We start from the raw sequence: 14,178 nt of genomic DNA, 5'->3' as shown, positions 1-14,178 counted from the left end.
AAAAACTGCGGCCAGAAGGAAAAGGTTTTTATACGCTATAGAAGCCCAGATGTTACGAGGGGCTGCTTTAATGGAGTTCAGAGTCAGTAAGCAGCCATGTCATACAAACAGCAGAGCTGTTGGGGTTTTTAAAGGTTCCTTCCGGCGGCTGTTACTGCACCAACCTCAGCAGAAAGACTACAACTGCTTAAAGAAAGGGGTTAATCTGCTTTGAGGGGAAATTCCATTCTGTAAGTTGATGTTAACAAGCAGCTCGTCTTCCCACTGTCACTCCCCATCTGCTCTTGAGCTCAGCCAAAAACCTAACGCTCCAGAATGAGCCAAGTTCAATCTACATGGCTCAGTCGCTCCTCTCCCGTTCAGGAGATATGCTGCTTGGCTTCCCTGCCTCATTTCCCCGGCCATCTGCTGTAAGTCTGACTCAGAGGGAAACTCACTTTTCTGGGTATATTAAGCTCTCAATGGCTGGCTGGTCACTTCGGATGTTTCCTGCATGGAATATAGCAGCTGTTGGAGCTTTATTTGGAGGATTTAAACATTATTTGGCGGAAGAGTTAATACGAAGAGAGAAATTGAAGATGGATAAACGCTTTGGTTCATCATGAAAGTGCCCTAAAAATACTAAAAAGATAAGAAGGAAACTCATCCACCATTTTGCTCTGAAGAACCGACAACAACATCCACAGCTGCTCTGGCCACGGAGCGACGTGAAAATCTCTTTAATGAAACACAAACAGACCAATGCGAGCCAAAGGCTCCCAAGCCACAGGCAGTGGGGCAGACTGAAGTCTCCAAGTGGAAAATATGTGGAATTATTTGGATATCAGTGAGGCAAAATTTGGCCTCTCCCCGCTACACTTATTTCAAACTAACTAGATAAACCAAGGTTGTGAGCTCTATGGAGCCTGCAGCTTTGTAGAAATCAGCTGAGAACTTACCTCATCCTTTCATGGCCTTCATGCATATTTACTCTAACCAGTGCAACCAAAGATATCCCACATCCTTTACCAAACTGTACATCCAAACCCACGAGCAAATCTGGGGATGCTCCATCAGCTCTCTACGCCACTAATCCGTACGTGCTCCGCTCTTCTTTTCCTAAGCCAGCTATTATAGAACAGAACCACTGCAAAATCCGTGTGTCCATGTGAAGCAGAAATAATTTCCCAGACAATTAGTGTTCAGTACCTCTCTGCTATCCTCTGCACCCCAAACTACCACTCGGTTAGCAGTTAGAGGCAGCGCCTCCAGGAAACGGGACAACTGCTGAGGGGGAGCTTAAGGATCGTGACAGCTACAACTTGAAGATCTCTGGTGAAAAAACACTCCCCTGACGCCCCGCTTAATGCTCCAGCATCTGGAAGTCGGTGGGACAGGCCTTTACATGAAAGCTCAACTTGATGAAAACATATGACTCTGCTAATTGCAGAGCACAAGCCTCGGAGGATTTACCTATTATGATAAACAGCAGAAAGTCTCTGCTGGTGTTTTACCGAGCAGTAATATATCACAGGGCACATCTTCCTGAACGCAGGGAATGCTCCGTTTGCAACAGAGCAGCCTTCATCCAGCTCTGCAAAACGTTCCACCTTCGTGAGAGAGTTATTTCAAGTAAGAAAATCAACACACATCTGCGCTGCTTTAATCTGAAGTCCCAGGCTTCACTTCCCCTACAACTCCGATATCCTCCCCTTCCCACACCTCCGTATGTAAATAAACTATAGGTTTTGAGCCAACTTCTTTCTCAGCAAACTTGCACTTCCTCACAATGTTCTTCCTGGCTTCGGAAACACACACAGGTTCTTTGTGCACAACGAGATCTCAGAAAGGCACCTGTTAGTCTTGCTTTTAAGGAAGGGGCTCCAGAAATCTGTCCGACAAAGTGCAGTTTTGACTATTTGCCAGAAAACGGGAAGGCTACATATCTCCTTTGCATAAAACGAAACAGGATCATCCAGCTGCTCTTACCTTAAATAAAAACGCAGCCTAACGAAACCTCAAAATTCAGCCAAAGCAACACAGCGCCGTGACAACCCACACAAGTAACTCCAACGTACACAGAGAGGACGGCACCCTAACGTCTGTCAGAGAGAAAATCATCTGCCAAGCATCTGGCTTGAATCAGGAGAGGGGTGGGAGTTACCTGGAGCCACTGGAGAACGTGTGAAGTAATTGAAAAGCTGCTGGCATTTTTCATTTCCCTGCAAGCACTGCTCTCTCTGGTGCAAGCTGAAGGTAGCAGGTCCTGTCCTTCCCTCTCCGACCTATGGCACTTCCATCTGCGGCCCCTCGCCGAGGCAGACGGCGTACAACGTGCCGATCGCTCCTTCCCGATCCAAATCCCAGCCTCAGCCCTCGTGGTGACCTAAGCCTGCCAGTGTTGGACGGGAGCTGGGTCTCACTTCCTCCGGCCCGGCCCGTGGTGCTTCAGCTCTGGGCCCTCTTGAGTTGCATCCAGACCAGTCTCCAGAACAGACTGTCTGGAAGAGCACCCTTATACAAGTTCTCTATCTGACACTGCATGCCTCTTGGGGCAGGATGAGAGCAAGGGGGGGGGGGGAAAAAAGAAAAAAGTCAGCTTTCCCCTTCCAGTTCCACCAAAAAGCTCTTCTATAACGTCCTTTGGAGTCAAACCAGAGATGGCTACATACACTGTGTCACTATTTATGTATAACAACACATATTGCTAAAGATTAAACCAAAACCTTCACTGGGCAGAGACAAGTGTTCTTCCACACAAAAGGATGGCTTTAACAATGATCTAATAAAGTGCCCAATGTGAAGATGCCACTTAAGCTTTCATTCTCCCTAAGTTTTCAGACCAAAATTATGATCTATGGATCCTACGTGCATGGAGCTGGCTAACAATTTCTCTCATTCCCTCAAGATAAAAGTTTATACGTGCACATACATAAATCAATTATGCACATACATAAAGTACATGAAGAAATATCTATCACAATACGTACGCTGTGTGTTATACGCTTGTGTGTGTACACACACGTTTCTCTCTTGGATCAGGACAGAATCTGAAATCCTACATTTTAAACCAAACCAAAATCCAAAACTCCCCTCAGAACACATCGCCTGGTATTTATTTCAATTAGCCTACAACTCCAGCTCTGTAAAAGGAACTTCGTAACTGAACTGATAAAGCAAATGCCTGCAGTTCCCACTTTGAAAACCACCAGGTAAAGTAAATCAAAGCTACACAAAGGAGCTTCCCAAAACAGGCCCAAGTCCTCCGCCTACCATGTCTCTCTCTCTCTCTTTCCTTATTCCGTCCACTTACACATGCAAAATGCTCGTACAGTTACTTTCCCCTCATAAACAGAGACAGAGACAACTCCTGCTGTAGCACATGAAAAACTGCATTGGGAAAGCGACTGAAACACAGTCTCCTCACATAGCATACCTCAAGGCAGCATGAAGATTTTCGTTTTCTGCCCTGGATTCTGAGGAAGGCTGTCCCATTAAGCCTACTATGGCAGTGCATCGATGCACTGGAAGAGACACGTCAATTCTCAGTGTATGACATGAAAACAGACACAGGCCAGGGACACGACCTCTAAGTAGCATCTACCCAGAGCGTAACTTCGCACGGCCCCAAGCCAGGCGTAAGAACACTCAAACACACGGTGTCTTGGAGAGAGAGAGAGAAAAAAATTCTGTTCTTAGAAATTCAGCACAACATTTAGGAAGAGGCTAAGTGGGAGCCTTGTAGTAACAAGAGTCTGGGGATATTCAAGAAATGCAAAGACAGGTTTTTCCAAATAGTTTTGACGAAGGCAACAAACGCCCCGGTGCTTGTGTCCGATGCAGGGCAACAATATTTCACCACCGGGAAAGGAGAGCAGAGAACAGCTGTTTCTAGGCCCTTACTTCTAGACCCACGTTCAGCCCTACCCCGCTCCCGCGCTGTCCACTCACAGAAGAACACACAGGACTGCTTGGTTACTTGCACCGAGCGGATCTGCAGACGCGAGGAAGGGGAATGACTGAGCAAGCGTTTCCACATGACGCTGCAAATGCTCCCCATGGCATTCAAATGCGAGACATGCCCAGCTCTTCGTCGCTGCCAGAGGTGGGGAGTTCGGAGGCATTACATGAGCTGTTCCTTTGCGCCTGCTCCTGGCCACCAAGTTAATCATTCCAGTCATCACTCGAAAAATACCCGATTTGCAGCTACGAGGCGAAACTGGTTTCGAAGTAATGGCTCTCAACAGACTTCCCTTTCAAAGCACTGAAAGGGTCTCTCTGCCATCAGTTTATAAGCCAGGATATTACAAAGCTTGTGAACACTTCAAAAGCTTCCACTGAAACACAAGGACATCTGCTATTCGCATTTTAGGATCAAAGGTGGTCAAGTAGCTTAAACATTGAGTTGACCAAAACCACGTACAATTTACCATGGACAAAATTGTTTCCAAAGTATGGGTAGGACATCAGATTATTGATATTGCTAAGGTGAAACTGTAACATACCATTCGAGAGAGAACTAAACCCTACTTTCAGTGGCTAAGTTTGCTGCAGACTGCATAAAAAGCCTACCAAAAAATAAAAATAAAACCTGCTGTCCTTAGGTGATGTGGCAAACTGGATTTAGAGGAAAGTAAAAGCCTTGCACTCGGGAGTTTAGTCCAGCTACAGCTAAATAAATGTCTCGGGACAAACAGCTCCTCCTCACATAGCATACCTCAAGGCAGCATGAAGATTTTCGTTTTCTGCCCTGGATTCTGAGGAAGGCTGTCCCATTAAGCCTACTATGGCATCCGCAAACAGAAAATCTCCAGCCCAAAGCTAAATTCTGAAACTCGAGTTTCCATTGTTTGTGCAGAAGCAGTGCATCATTACCCCAGTGGCTTTTTTATGGTTACTTACATTGGAAGCAGGCCCCTGCTTTAATGCATCACATATGAATTAAATGATCTGCTGTTAAAATGATGACAGAAGCATGAATCTCCCCACTAAAGCTTAGAGAGTGAAAGTCAAACCAAACAAGGCCTAGCAGTTCAGGCCAAGGTGTACTGAGGACACCCATTCTCAACAGGCTCTTGTTTTCCTTGGCACAGCTCTCGCGCACCATGAGGCCAGGGCCAGAGTCAAGCCCTTGGCCTCCACCTCACAGCTATGATTTAAAGTATTAGGAAGGCCTGTGATTAAATATTTGTCCGGGTCACCATAACTCGGGTGTAATTACTGCAAACATTTCAAAAGAGTACGCAATGCTCAAAACTGGCTCCAGATGCCTTCCCCCCGCCCTGCTGCCCCGCTTTTCCATCAGCTTCTTCTGTAAATCAACAACGTGGAAAGAAAAACCACCTAAGTCCAGGGCAAGCTTCTGCCACTGCAACGCTAACACAATTTCAGCTCCTCTCTGCAATCACAGATCCTTCTTCTCCTTCGCCTGGCTCAAACCTGTACAAAACCATGAACTGTTCAACAGAGTCTGCATTGTCCTTTGTATTGAAAGCAACAGTCTGCCCTGGGAAGTCTCATAAAGGAGTTTTAGCTACTGCCAATCTCTCTAGTCGCTCACGACCACACAATATGCCTCCTGTCCTCCAGAGTTTACTACTCTGCTCGAGTCACTGATTTCCCCAGTCCAGATTTTAAGCAAGCGCAATTCACGAAGCGGGGAGACGGCAACCTTTGGCAGGTGGCTGGGGCAGAAGCACCTTCGCCCAGTGAAGTCCAGCAGATCCTGCCTGTCAGAGACTAAGACAGCAGCACCGCCTGAACAGTCATCAGTCTGGCAATTTCCTCACAAAAAGCAGCTCTCAAGAGGAAGTCCAAGTAATTAACACTGGCACAAAACCCCCAAATGCTTAGAAAAGATTTAAAAAAAAAAAAAAAAGATTTTTTTTACAATCAGTGCCGTGAAGGTACTGCAGGAGGAAAATACTGAAGAAGGGCACTAAAAGGTAACTGATGTCTGTAAGAACAGAAGAATCCTACAGCCAAGGCAAAATACAAGTTTGTTCACAGTGGCCTAGCTGTCTTTTAAAACAGATGTGACAAAAGAGTTCAGCTTGTATTTTTATAATCCTATAGGAACCTCCCAGTAAGAAATAAATACGGATTAAAATACCTATCTGGGTAACACATATGGAAGTATAAAAATTTAGGAATACCAAAAGATAAACTAAGACTTAAAAGCAAGTCTACACTCCTACTGAATGTTTTATACTTTTAATTGAAAGCTACATTGCCGTCAAGCAAAGTTCAAGGGGCTTCCTGGTAATTACACACTTACGCATTAACTGTTTCACTGGGCTGCACGCGCAGCAGGAGAAGAGATGTTTATACAACACCTCACAAAATCACCTTTTTGTGCCTGACTGGGGCTACTGGGTCTATAAATAAGGAAAGGCATGCCTTGGGCCTGCAGCGTACCCTCCTGCAGCGTACAGACATACCTGTCTGGTAAGGCTCCCTCCGAGGTTCATGGTACCAGAACCAGTTTTATTAGTCTGCAGCCACAGCATCACTGTGGAGGTCAGCTTGTAATGAGCAGTACGACCGCTGGATTTCTCCTGGAAGTGGAAGGAAAAGAAGAAGGGATAGAGACAACAGGTTAAAATCCTCCCAAAAACTAGAAGGTGGCTGGCCCAGAAGACCCCACAAGCAACAGGACCGATATGTGTATCTCCACTCACATAGCACAGGCTGTCTCTTAAAAACAACTGTAAGTGTGCACATTTCCCTAACTTTACAAAGCAAACCTAGTCACAGCAATTTAACCTCCCATTACCTTGTTTTTATTACCTAATTAGTGATACTTATCTGTAGACTTTTAAGTTAAAAAAAAAAAAATCCTCAAGACCACATGCTCAGAAAGTAACATACTTCCAATTCTTCTGGGATTCTTTTTGATTACAGCTCTGACTTATCTCTATCCAAATTGCTTCAGGGAATTTTCAAAAATTAACAGGGGAAAGAAGTTTACAGCCCCTAACACAATATTGCATTGTTCAGTGGAACACCTGTGCTCGTTAATTGTCTGGAATTAACTGGGTTTTGTTTTCACTTCGGCAGATCAGCTGCCCCAGAGGCTGTACCTGAACCTCCACCACGTGGATGGAATCCCAGCATCCCTTAATCTTCTTTGATCCATCTCCAGCTTTCTTAATGAGGATCACCCCAGCAAAACCATGATCCAGATCCCAGAGGTAGACAGAGGAGACTCCACCTTCAAAATACCTGCAGGACGCAATCCAAGAGGCATGTTAAAAGAAAGCAGGATCCAAGCCAGAGTCAGATATCAATAATAATCTTAAATAAGCAGAATCTCTATATCCTCATGAAGACTTTTTTTCCCAGACAGCACACTCTCACCAGTTATATACCTAGAAACACAGCAGTTTAAGTCATTTTATAATACAGAGACTTTAATTACAAAAAACTGTACATTTCTCTAAAGGAGAATAAAAGTCTAGTGAGAAACAGAGCTAGCTACAGATTTCTACAGTACTTGAGCAAACAATTCCTCTGATTCCAATTAACTACAACAGCTGGTAAAAGCACAAGCTACAAAGTAGGCTGAGAGTAAGGCTTTATTTTACAGTTTGGGGTTGTTGGTTTTTTTCCTTTTCTCTCACTGTTGGGGAAGTCTGGAAGTTCTTTACAACAAAGTCCGCTAATTAAGACAAAAGGGAGCAAGTAAGTAGCTTTATGCTGCTGTCTCAAAAGTTTGTGTGAAGCTGACTTCTTGATTTATTGCAAATAGAGTCAAACTGAAACCAAATTTCTCAGAAATGAAGGGATGCTGTTGAGGTTTACGTATTACTCCAGCTTCAGATACAGGATACAACAGAGCGTAGGCTAGATCACCTAACGCTCCAGTTTCTGACAGCAAAATGTATGCTTTTAGATGACTTACAAAGCACTGACATCTGCAGAACCCAACTCCTTCTTTATAACACTCGTGCAAGGCTCCTTCCGCACCAGATGGAAGACACACTTTAAAGTAATGGTAAACAACCCAAAGTGCAGGAAGAAAGATGCACAAGAACCAATCTGGGTTTCTAGAAAACCGAAACACAGCATTTTACCGACTGTTTCCACCCTCAAGTTACCAAACAGCCATAAGGAGAATCAAGCAAAAGGGAACACTCTTTCATGGTGCACAGCTCTTAGATCTCAGCCATGAACTCACGCTGCACAGAACCACCACCTCCCGCAAAGAACTATGGAAAGGAGGAGCGGCAACTTCTGCTGAGCCAGAAGATCAACAACACGACATTTTAGTGGTCAGACATTTCTACTCTCTTCTGATCACCTACTGCCCTTCCGCAAGTACACACATACAGCAGACAAAACACCTGAGGATTCATCGTCTGGAGGAGAGCAAAAGCTCATCATCCAAAGACACGAGGAGCTGCTACGACTGACAGTTCCCAGCAGCTAAACTGGGAGAGAGTCTCGCAGATTAAACCGATCCTGCCTCTTACTGTCACAAGCAAGGTGATCACATAGAGCTGCAAGTGACTGCATGTTTCTCCTCTTCTGCAAGAAAGGAAAGCATCACTCATCACCAACATGAAAAACTTGTTGAACCTTCCCACCTTCATGCTCCCCTCCTTTCTAAACACAAGCCTGACAGTTGTTAATGGCATTTCAGATTTGATTTACTGTGCGTTTTGGACTTCATGTATTAGCTTGAAGTACTGTGGATTCAAAACCACTAACCCATCCTTTCTGCAAGTCAGGGGAAAAGACATTGGGAAGTTAATGCACATAACATAGGCAGCTTTCCACATTTTCTCTCCACTTACAGATCAGTCCAGTATGTTGTTTTAAGAAGGCAGAGTCACCAAAAGAGCCCCACTTCTTTTTAATTGCAGGCATCCCAGTCTGCATCAAAAGCAATGCTGACCCCAGGAGGGGTGTATGACTTCATATGAACTCACCACACCATTTTATTTTTAATGGGTAAGCGCTACTACTCGTCACCAAGCTCAGCCCGGGCATTTAAGTAACCAACACACAGAGTGCTGTCCTAGGACATTTGTCAAGCCACTAATAACGTACCATGAAAAAGGGAAAGCCCTTTGCTCCACAGGCACACTAAAGCCAGACTTCAGCAGACAATTTAAACCTAACAAACCAACAAACACCTTTTTTATGTCCCCTGGGGAATTCAAAATGGATTTTGGTTAATGCAGTTAATGGGAATTTCAGTCCCGCAGCGAACCTCAGTTCCAATCGAAGTGACCCTTCCTCCTACAAAAGGGCAGCGTGAATCAAAGGCCAGAGGGCAGAAGCTATTGTCCATTTCCAGACAAATCTGCTTAAAAAAAAAAAAATCATATATAGAATAAGTGAACTCACTCAAAATGAACTGGCAGCCACTGAGAACATTACAGTGTGTACAGACAGTTTCCCTATTACCCACTTTATGAGCTTGCTACGAGCATGAAACATTAATTAAGAGAAGGACTGAAACAAGGTTTTTGGAAATTTATTCTTACCTACTGTACTTTGATCCTAATGACATGAAACAGGAAAAAAATAATTTTTATGTGGTTCACCTTTATGAGATTTTACATAAAGGCTTTTGTGGGTATTTTAAGAATGTGCTAAAATGTTGTCTGAAACCACATAAAACCATCTGAAGAACCTCCCGCCAGAACTAACAGTGCACACATGGAAACGCTTTAACTTGCCTTTGTATATTTAATGAATCAAATATAGTATTAATATTGTTTTAAATACCAACATGCTATTTCAATAAAGTTGTTTTGCCATAGCCAGATCCAGTATCTTGAGACTCAAACAACAATGCCAGCGATTGAACCATTATGAATCCAAGGCACACCGGGATGTATATTAGCCAAAGCCTCCCCTGTGCTTCAGCAATATATAATCACTTCAAAAATTCACTCCTCTTTCACAGGGAGAAAAGATGTATTATTGATCACTCCGCTAGATTTCACCTTTCCTCACGCAGCAACTAAAATCCACTGAAGTGGGATTTCTGAAGACTATCTAAACCCAGGAAAGTCATGTTTGGAGAGAGGAACATTCCTTGAAACCTGTTTTCTTCAAGAAAAAGAAAGAAGTGCTACAGGTTAATCGTCTGCTACATAATAAAAAACCGGATGACAGACAGATTGGTAGGAATTTAAATCTACATTCATGAACCTGGATTTGCTGCAAGAAGGCTGGACTACCTCCAAGAAACACCTTCAACACAAATTAAAAAGCAGCACTTATTAAAATCCAAGCAGGAGAGGCAACCAGCTTGGAAAAGGGTCCTGGAAGGCATAAGCTGTTATTTTCTCTGTTAAAGAAATGGATGGGCAAAGCAGAGCACAGGCCCATCAAAGTTACGTGCAATAGCTGCAGCAAAACACTTTGAAAGTACTACACAGCTCCTGGATCAAACATAAATGTTCTTTGATCGCCTGTTCTGGATACCCCTGCTCGTGGTGCGTCATCCTCCCGCACAACAGCAGTCATAAAACGCAATCTGTGTTCTTTAGAAGCTCGAGACCTCTCCCAGAGCATCTAAGGCCCAGCACAAAGCAATCAGCAGATGCTTTTGAGACGTACAAGGGGTCTGAAGTAGAAAGAAAACTCCAATTCGTATTGGGGTACCTCAGAAAGATCCCCAAAGGATAAAGCATTTTCAAAGGACAGCAATTCAAAGCAAAGCAATCGCTCCTCTTCTGCTTAAGGCCGTGGATCTCTCCAGGATGTACTCTGGGTTTTCCTACAGACAAAAGTTTGTTATAACACAACGGAAAAACATAGTCTTGTTTTTGTCACGTCCCTTTATTAACAACCAAACACTGCCAAATGGTCTCACAGAATCCCAGACTGGTTTGGGTTGGAAGGGACCTTAAAAGATCATCTAGTCCAAACAATATCCCTGTCCTCTCCAAGGCCAGCCAGTGTTCTTCCATCTGTGGTAAAGTCACTTTTCATAAAGTTGCCCAGGAAGGTGACTAAAAGGCATAAGGCCCAACGTAATCACTCATTCTCTTTACAAAATTCAGAATAGCGTTTCACTCAAAATCAATTCTAGTTTTAATGTCATGATCAAACACTTAAGTTTTATATCCGTTACTCATCAACCACAGAACTCCTGGAAAAAGCTGGTTTATACAAAAAATGTCACACTTAAGACTGACCTACTTTATGAATGCAAGAATAAAAGAAAATATTCAAGCTAAGAGTGATCCAAAGCTTTATGAAGTGTTTGAAGTTTAAGCGGGTGGAGACACAGGATGGAAACTTGTTTAAGGAACTCGAGCTGTATCCATGAAATGGGGAGACTGCGGCCAGAACAAAGCCGTCACTTCAAGAGGGATGCGATAGGGGAGGAAATCCCCCAGCTTCTAGCATAGACCTCAAGAAAGGAGGACAGATTAATCACTTTGTTTTACCACTAAAGGACAGACCAGAAAATGCACCATAACTTTCCCGATAGCATTCCGCTGCTCACAAGCTTTGCAAATGAATGCTGGACCCTATACTGAGAAAATGACTTTCCACCACACAGCAATAAAAACAAGCTATGACTTTGAATTACATTTCAGAACCAAATCACTCATCCATAAAAACACTTGTGTATTTTCCAGTAAGTAACTGAAAGCCAGAGACAAAAACCCACCCAGTGTCTCTGGCTTATGGCGCTCTCAGCACTAAGCCACAAAACCCTGATGCCAAAGCACCAATACCTGGAACCTCAGTCTGGCTCTGCAAACCTTCAGAAGAGCTGCACCGTGTTTCAAACTGGCTCCTTTAAAGCAGCAAAATGTATTTTCTTTTTTCTTCCCTAAAGGTTGCACAGCTACTTCTTCCAGCTACAGAAGTTCAGCACGGAAAGGGAAACGTCTCCATCTATTTAGATCAACAGACTTCCAAGAAACCCGTCATTTCAAAAACCTATCCCAAAGGAAAATATTGAGCATTCAGCTACAAACGTTTTTACATGAGTGACAATGACTATAGTCACAATCTGAGAAGGTGGTGTCTAACAGCAACCCAAAACCATGACCTAGGTGAGGAAGCAGACATTCAACTATTATTAAAACAGACGACTGTAATGGCAAGTGACTTGGCTCAATTTTCACCGAGTCCTTCCCCTATGCCTGCACCCTGTCATTTCAAACCAGCACATAAATAGCAACAGAAATATGAAGGCAGTGGCAAGTCTCAGCAACCCACCCTCCACCAAACCCAAATCCTTGCTAAGGTGTTCATTCAAATCACCTACAATCTCATAACTCAAGTGAGGGGGAAAAAATTTTTTCCAGGACAACAAGAGATCAGAGTTGTCACTAAATAATTTTGTGGCCTGTGTCCTCCATCCAGCTTTCTAGTAATGAGGCTCACGAGCTTGTTCTTTAATAAAAAGGTACCAGGAACTAACCAGGATGTCACACTTCTCCCACTGGCGTGAGTACAGACGATTTACAGTTCCTCTCTCCCTCCTTCTTGCGTCCCAAGAGTGCAACTGCACAACGCTTCCAGAATGTTACCTGAATACTTATGATGAAGAAGGTAACATGTTTGTGTATACAGACCAGCTGGTTTTCACCAGTTTATGAACATAGCCCAAAGTATGCTTGTGGACTCCAAACAGGTATTTTACAGAAATTCTTTCCAGCATACACAGGTGCAAAAATCCCTCGAGCAAACATACCAATCTAGTTAGGTATGTGTAACTTCAATGCCAGTTGTACTTAAAAGCACACATCTGGACCATAGTGGGATGACTCAAACTGCGAAGCAGAGTTGTGAAGTGCAAGAACTCTGCAAGGAAGAAAAACAGTATCCAAACAATGGGATCCTGAAGGCTAAAAATCTCCCAGAACTTCCCATTTCATGCTTTCTAGCGCCTTTCATTATTAAAAAAAAAAAAAAAAAAACAAAAAAACCCCAACAAAAAACCCCTGCACTATATTGCTCACATTTTCCTTACCATCCAATTGCTCTTGGCAGATGGAAACTAATGACCAAATCCCTTTTGAGAAGTCACCTGGAAACAGTTCCATTAGCCACCTAATAAGCAAGACAATGGGTCACTTTGTAACATGGCCAAACCAGTAACCGGTTCATTAACTACCAGGAAGCGCCGACTGCTTACAAATCTTTCACCCGTACCCATCCGTTCGACCAGCGGGCTCTGCAGAGACAGCCCACTGCTTCATCCCCCGACAGTCTGACACATTTTAGACTCTGCCAGCTATAATTCAAATATGGGTAGGAGGGGAAAAGACAGCAGCAGTCTTCTGTGTCATGTATTAAGTTTGCCAAAGCCTGCAGACTACAGATTTCATTTAACATACTTCTTTCTTCAAACAGGCATTGATCAGATACGCTACAAGGTGGTTATTATTTGTTAAGGCACTCTGTCTTCAATTGTCCGTTATTAAAACACCGTACATTTGTGAGAGCGCGAGGCAAATGTCTGCCGGTGCAAGCACAGCCGTGTATCGTTAACCAGTTCAAAATTCCAGATCATGAACTGACAGTTTAAAATTTAGTCTCACTCCGTTTCTGAAAGCATGTAAGTAATTTCTTACTAGGGATTTAAAACCTTCAGAGAGTGGTGTTCGAGATAGTGCTGCGTCATCAGCACTGACCTCCTAATACAAGCTTTCCCTCTCCAGTGTTCAGATTTTATGTAATCACAGAGAACCGTGGGAACCCAAGGGAAAAACTCCTCCTCTGCTGAGTATCTCAGATTCAGAAGATAAGAACGTAGTCGGTACAGAGCTGCTCCAAAATGAAGCACCCAAAGGAAAAAAAAAAAAAAAAAAATCAGATGAAAAGCAACTAATTTAGTTTTCACAGCACGACAGCATGCTTAATTTTTTTCCTCTCTCCTTCTAAGTTTGCTCTAATCTGTGTAATATATATCAACAACTTCAACACTGATTCTGTTTTGAGTTTTCAGCTGCCCACGGGCGGGTTAAGGAAGGGACCCCAACGCTGCTCTGTTTACTCTTACATCTAAACCGTTTCCTTGGGAAAACATCATGGCTGTAATTGTAAAAGCACACGAACATTAAAGCAGTGAGCATCTTGGCAGTTTAGGTCTGTCTTATGAGACTTCATCTTGTACTTATCAGCCTAACCCGGAGGCAAGAATCTCACAGATGACATAATCCTGATGTCACACCCTATTGTGCAAAACCCCAGCCAGCAGTGAGATGGAAAGTC

The 14,178-nt window shown here is 43.5% G+C and overlaps 1 protein-coding gene across 2 annotated transcripts in view; it reads right to left on the bottom strand.

Moving 5' to 3' along the window:
• CAPZB (capping actin protein of muscle Z-line subunit beta) overlaps nt 1–14,178 on the bottom strand; it is a 60,280-nt gene that overhangs the window by 6,517 nt on the left and 39,585 nt on the right. For both annotated transcript variants that reach the window (XM_086476360.1, XM_009948718.2), the window contains 2 exons: nt 7,062–7,203; nt 6,420–6,536 (listed from right to left, as the gene is read on the bottom strand). In XM_086476360.1, the coding sequence (XP_086332486.1) occupies nt 6,420–6,536; nt 7,062–7,203 (259 nt within the window). The remainder of the gene's footprint in view (nt 1–6,419; nt 6,537–7,061; nt 7,204–14,178) is intronic.

Source organism: Leptosomus discolor, chromosome 20 (genome assembly GCF_034619465.1).
Source record: "Leptosomus discolor isolate bLepDis1 chromosome 20, bLepDis1.hap2, whole genome shotgun sequence".
Lineage (NCBI taxonomy): Eukaryota > Metazoa > Chordata > Aves > Leptosomiformes > Leptosomidae > Leptosomus > Leptosomus discolor.
The sequence above is the reverse complement of the archived record's forward strand: the minus strand, read 5'-3'. Positions and strand labels throughout refer to the sequence as shown.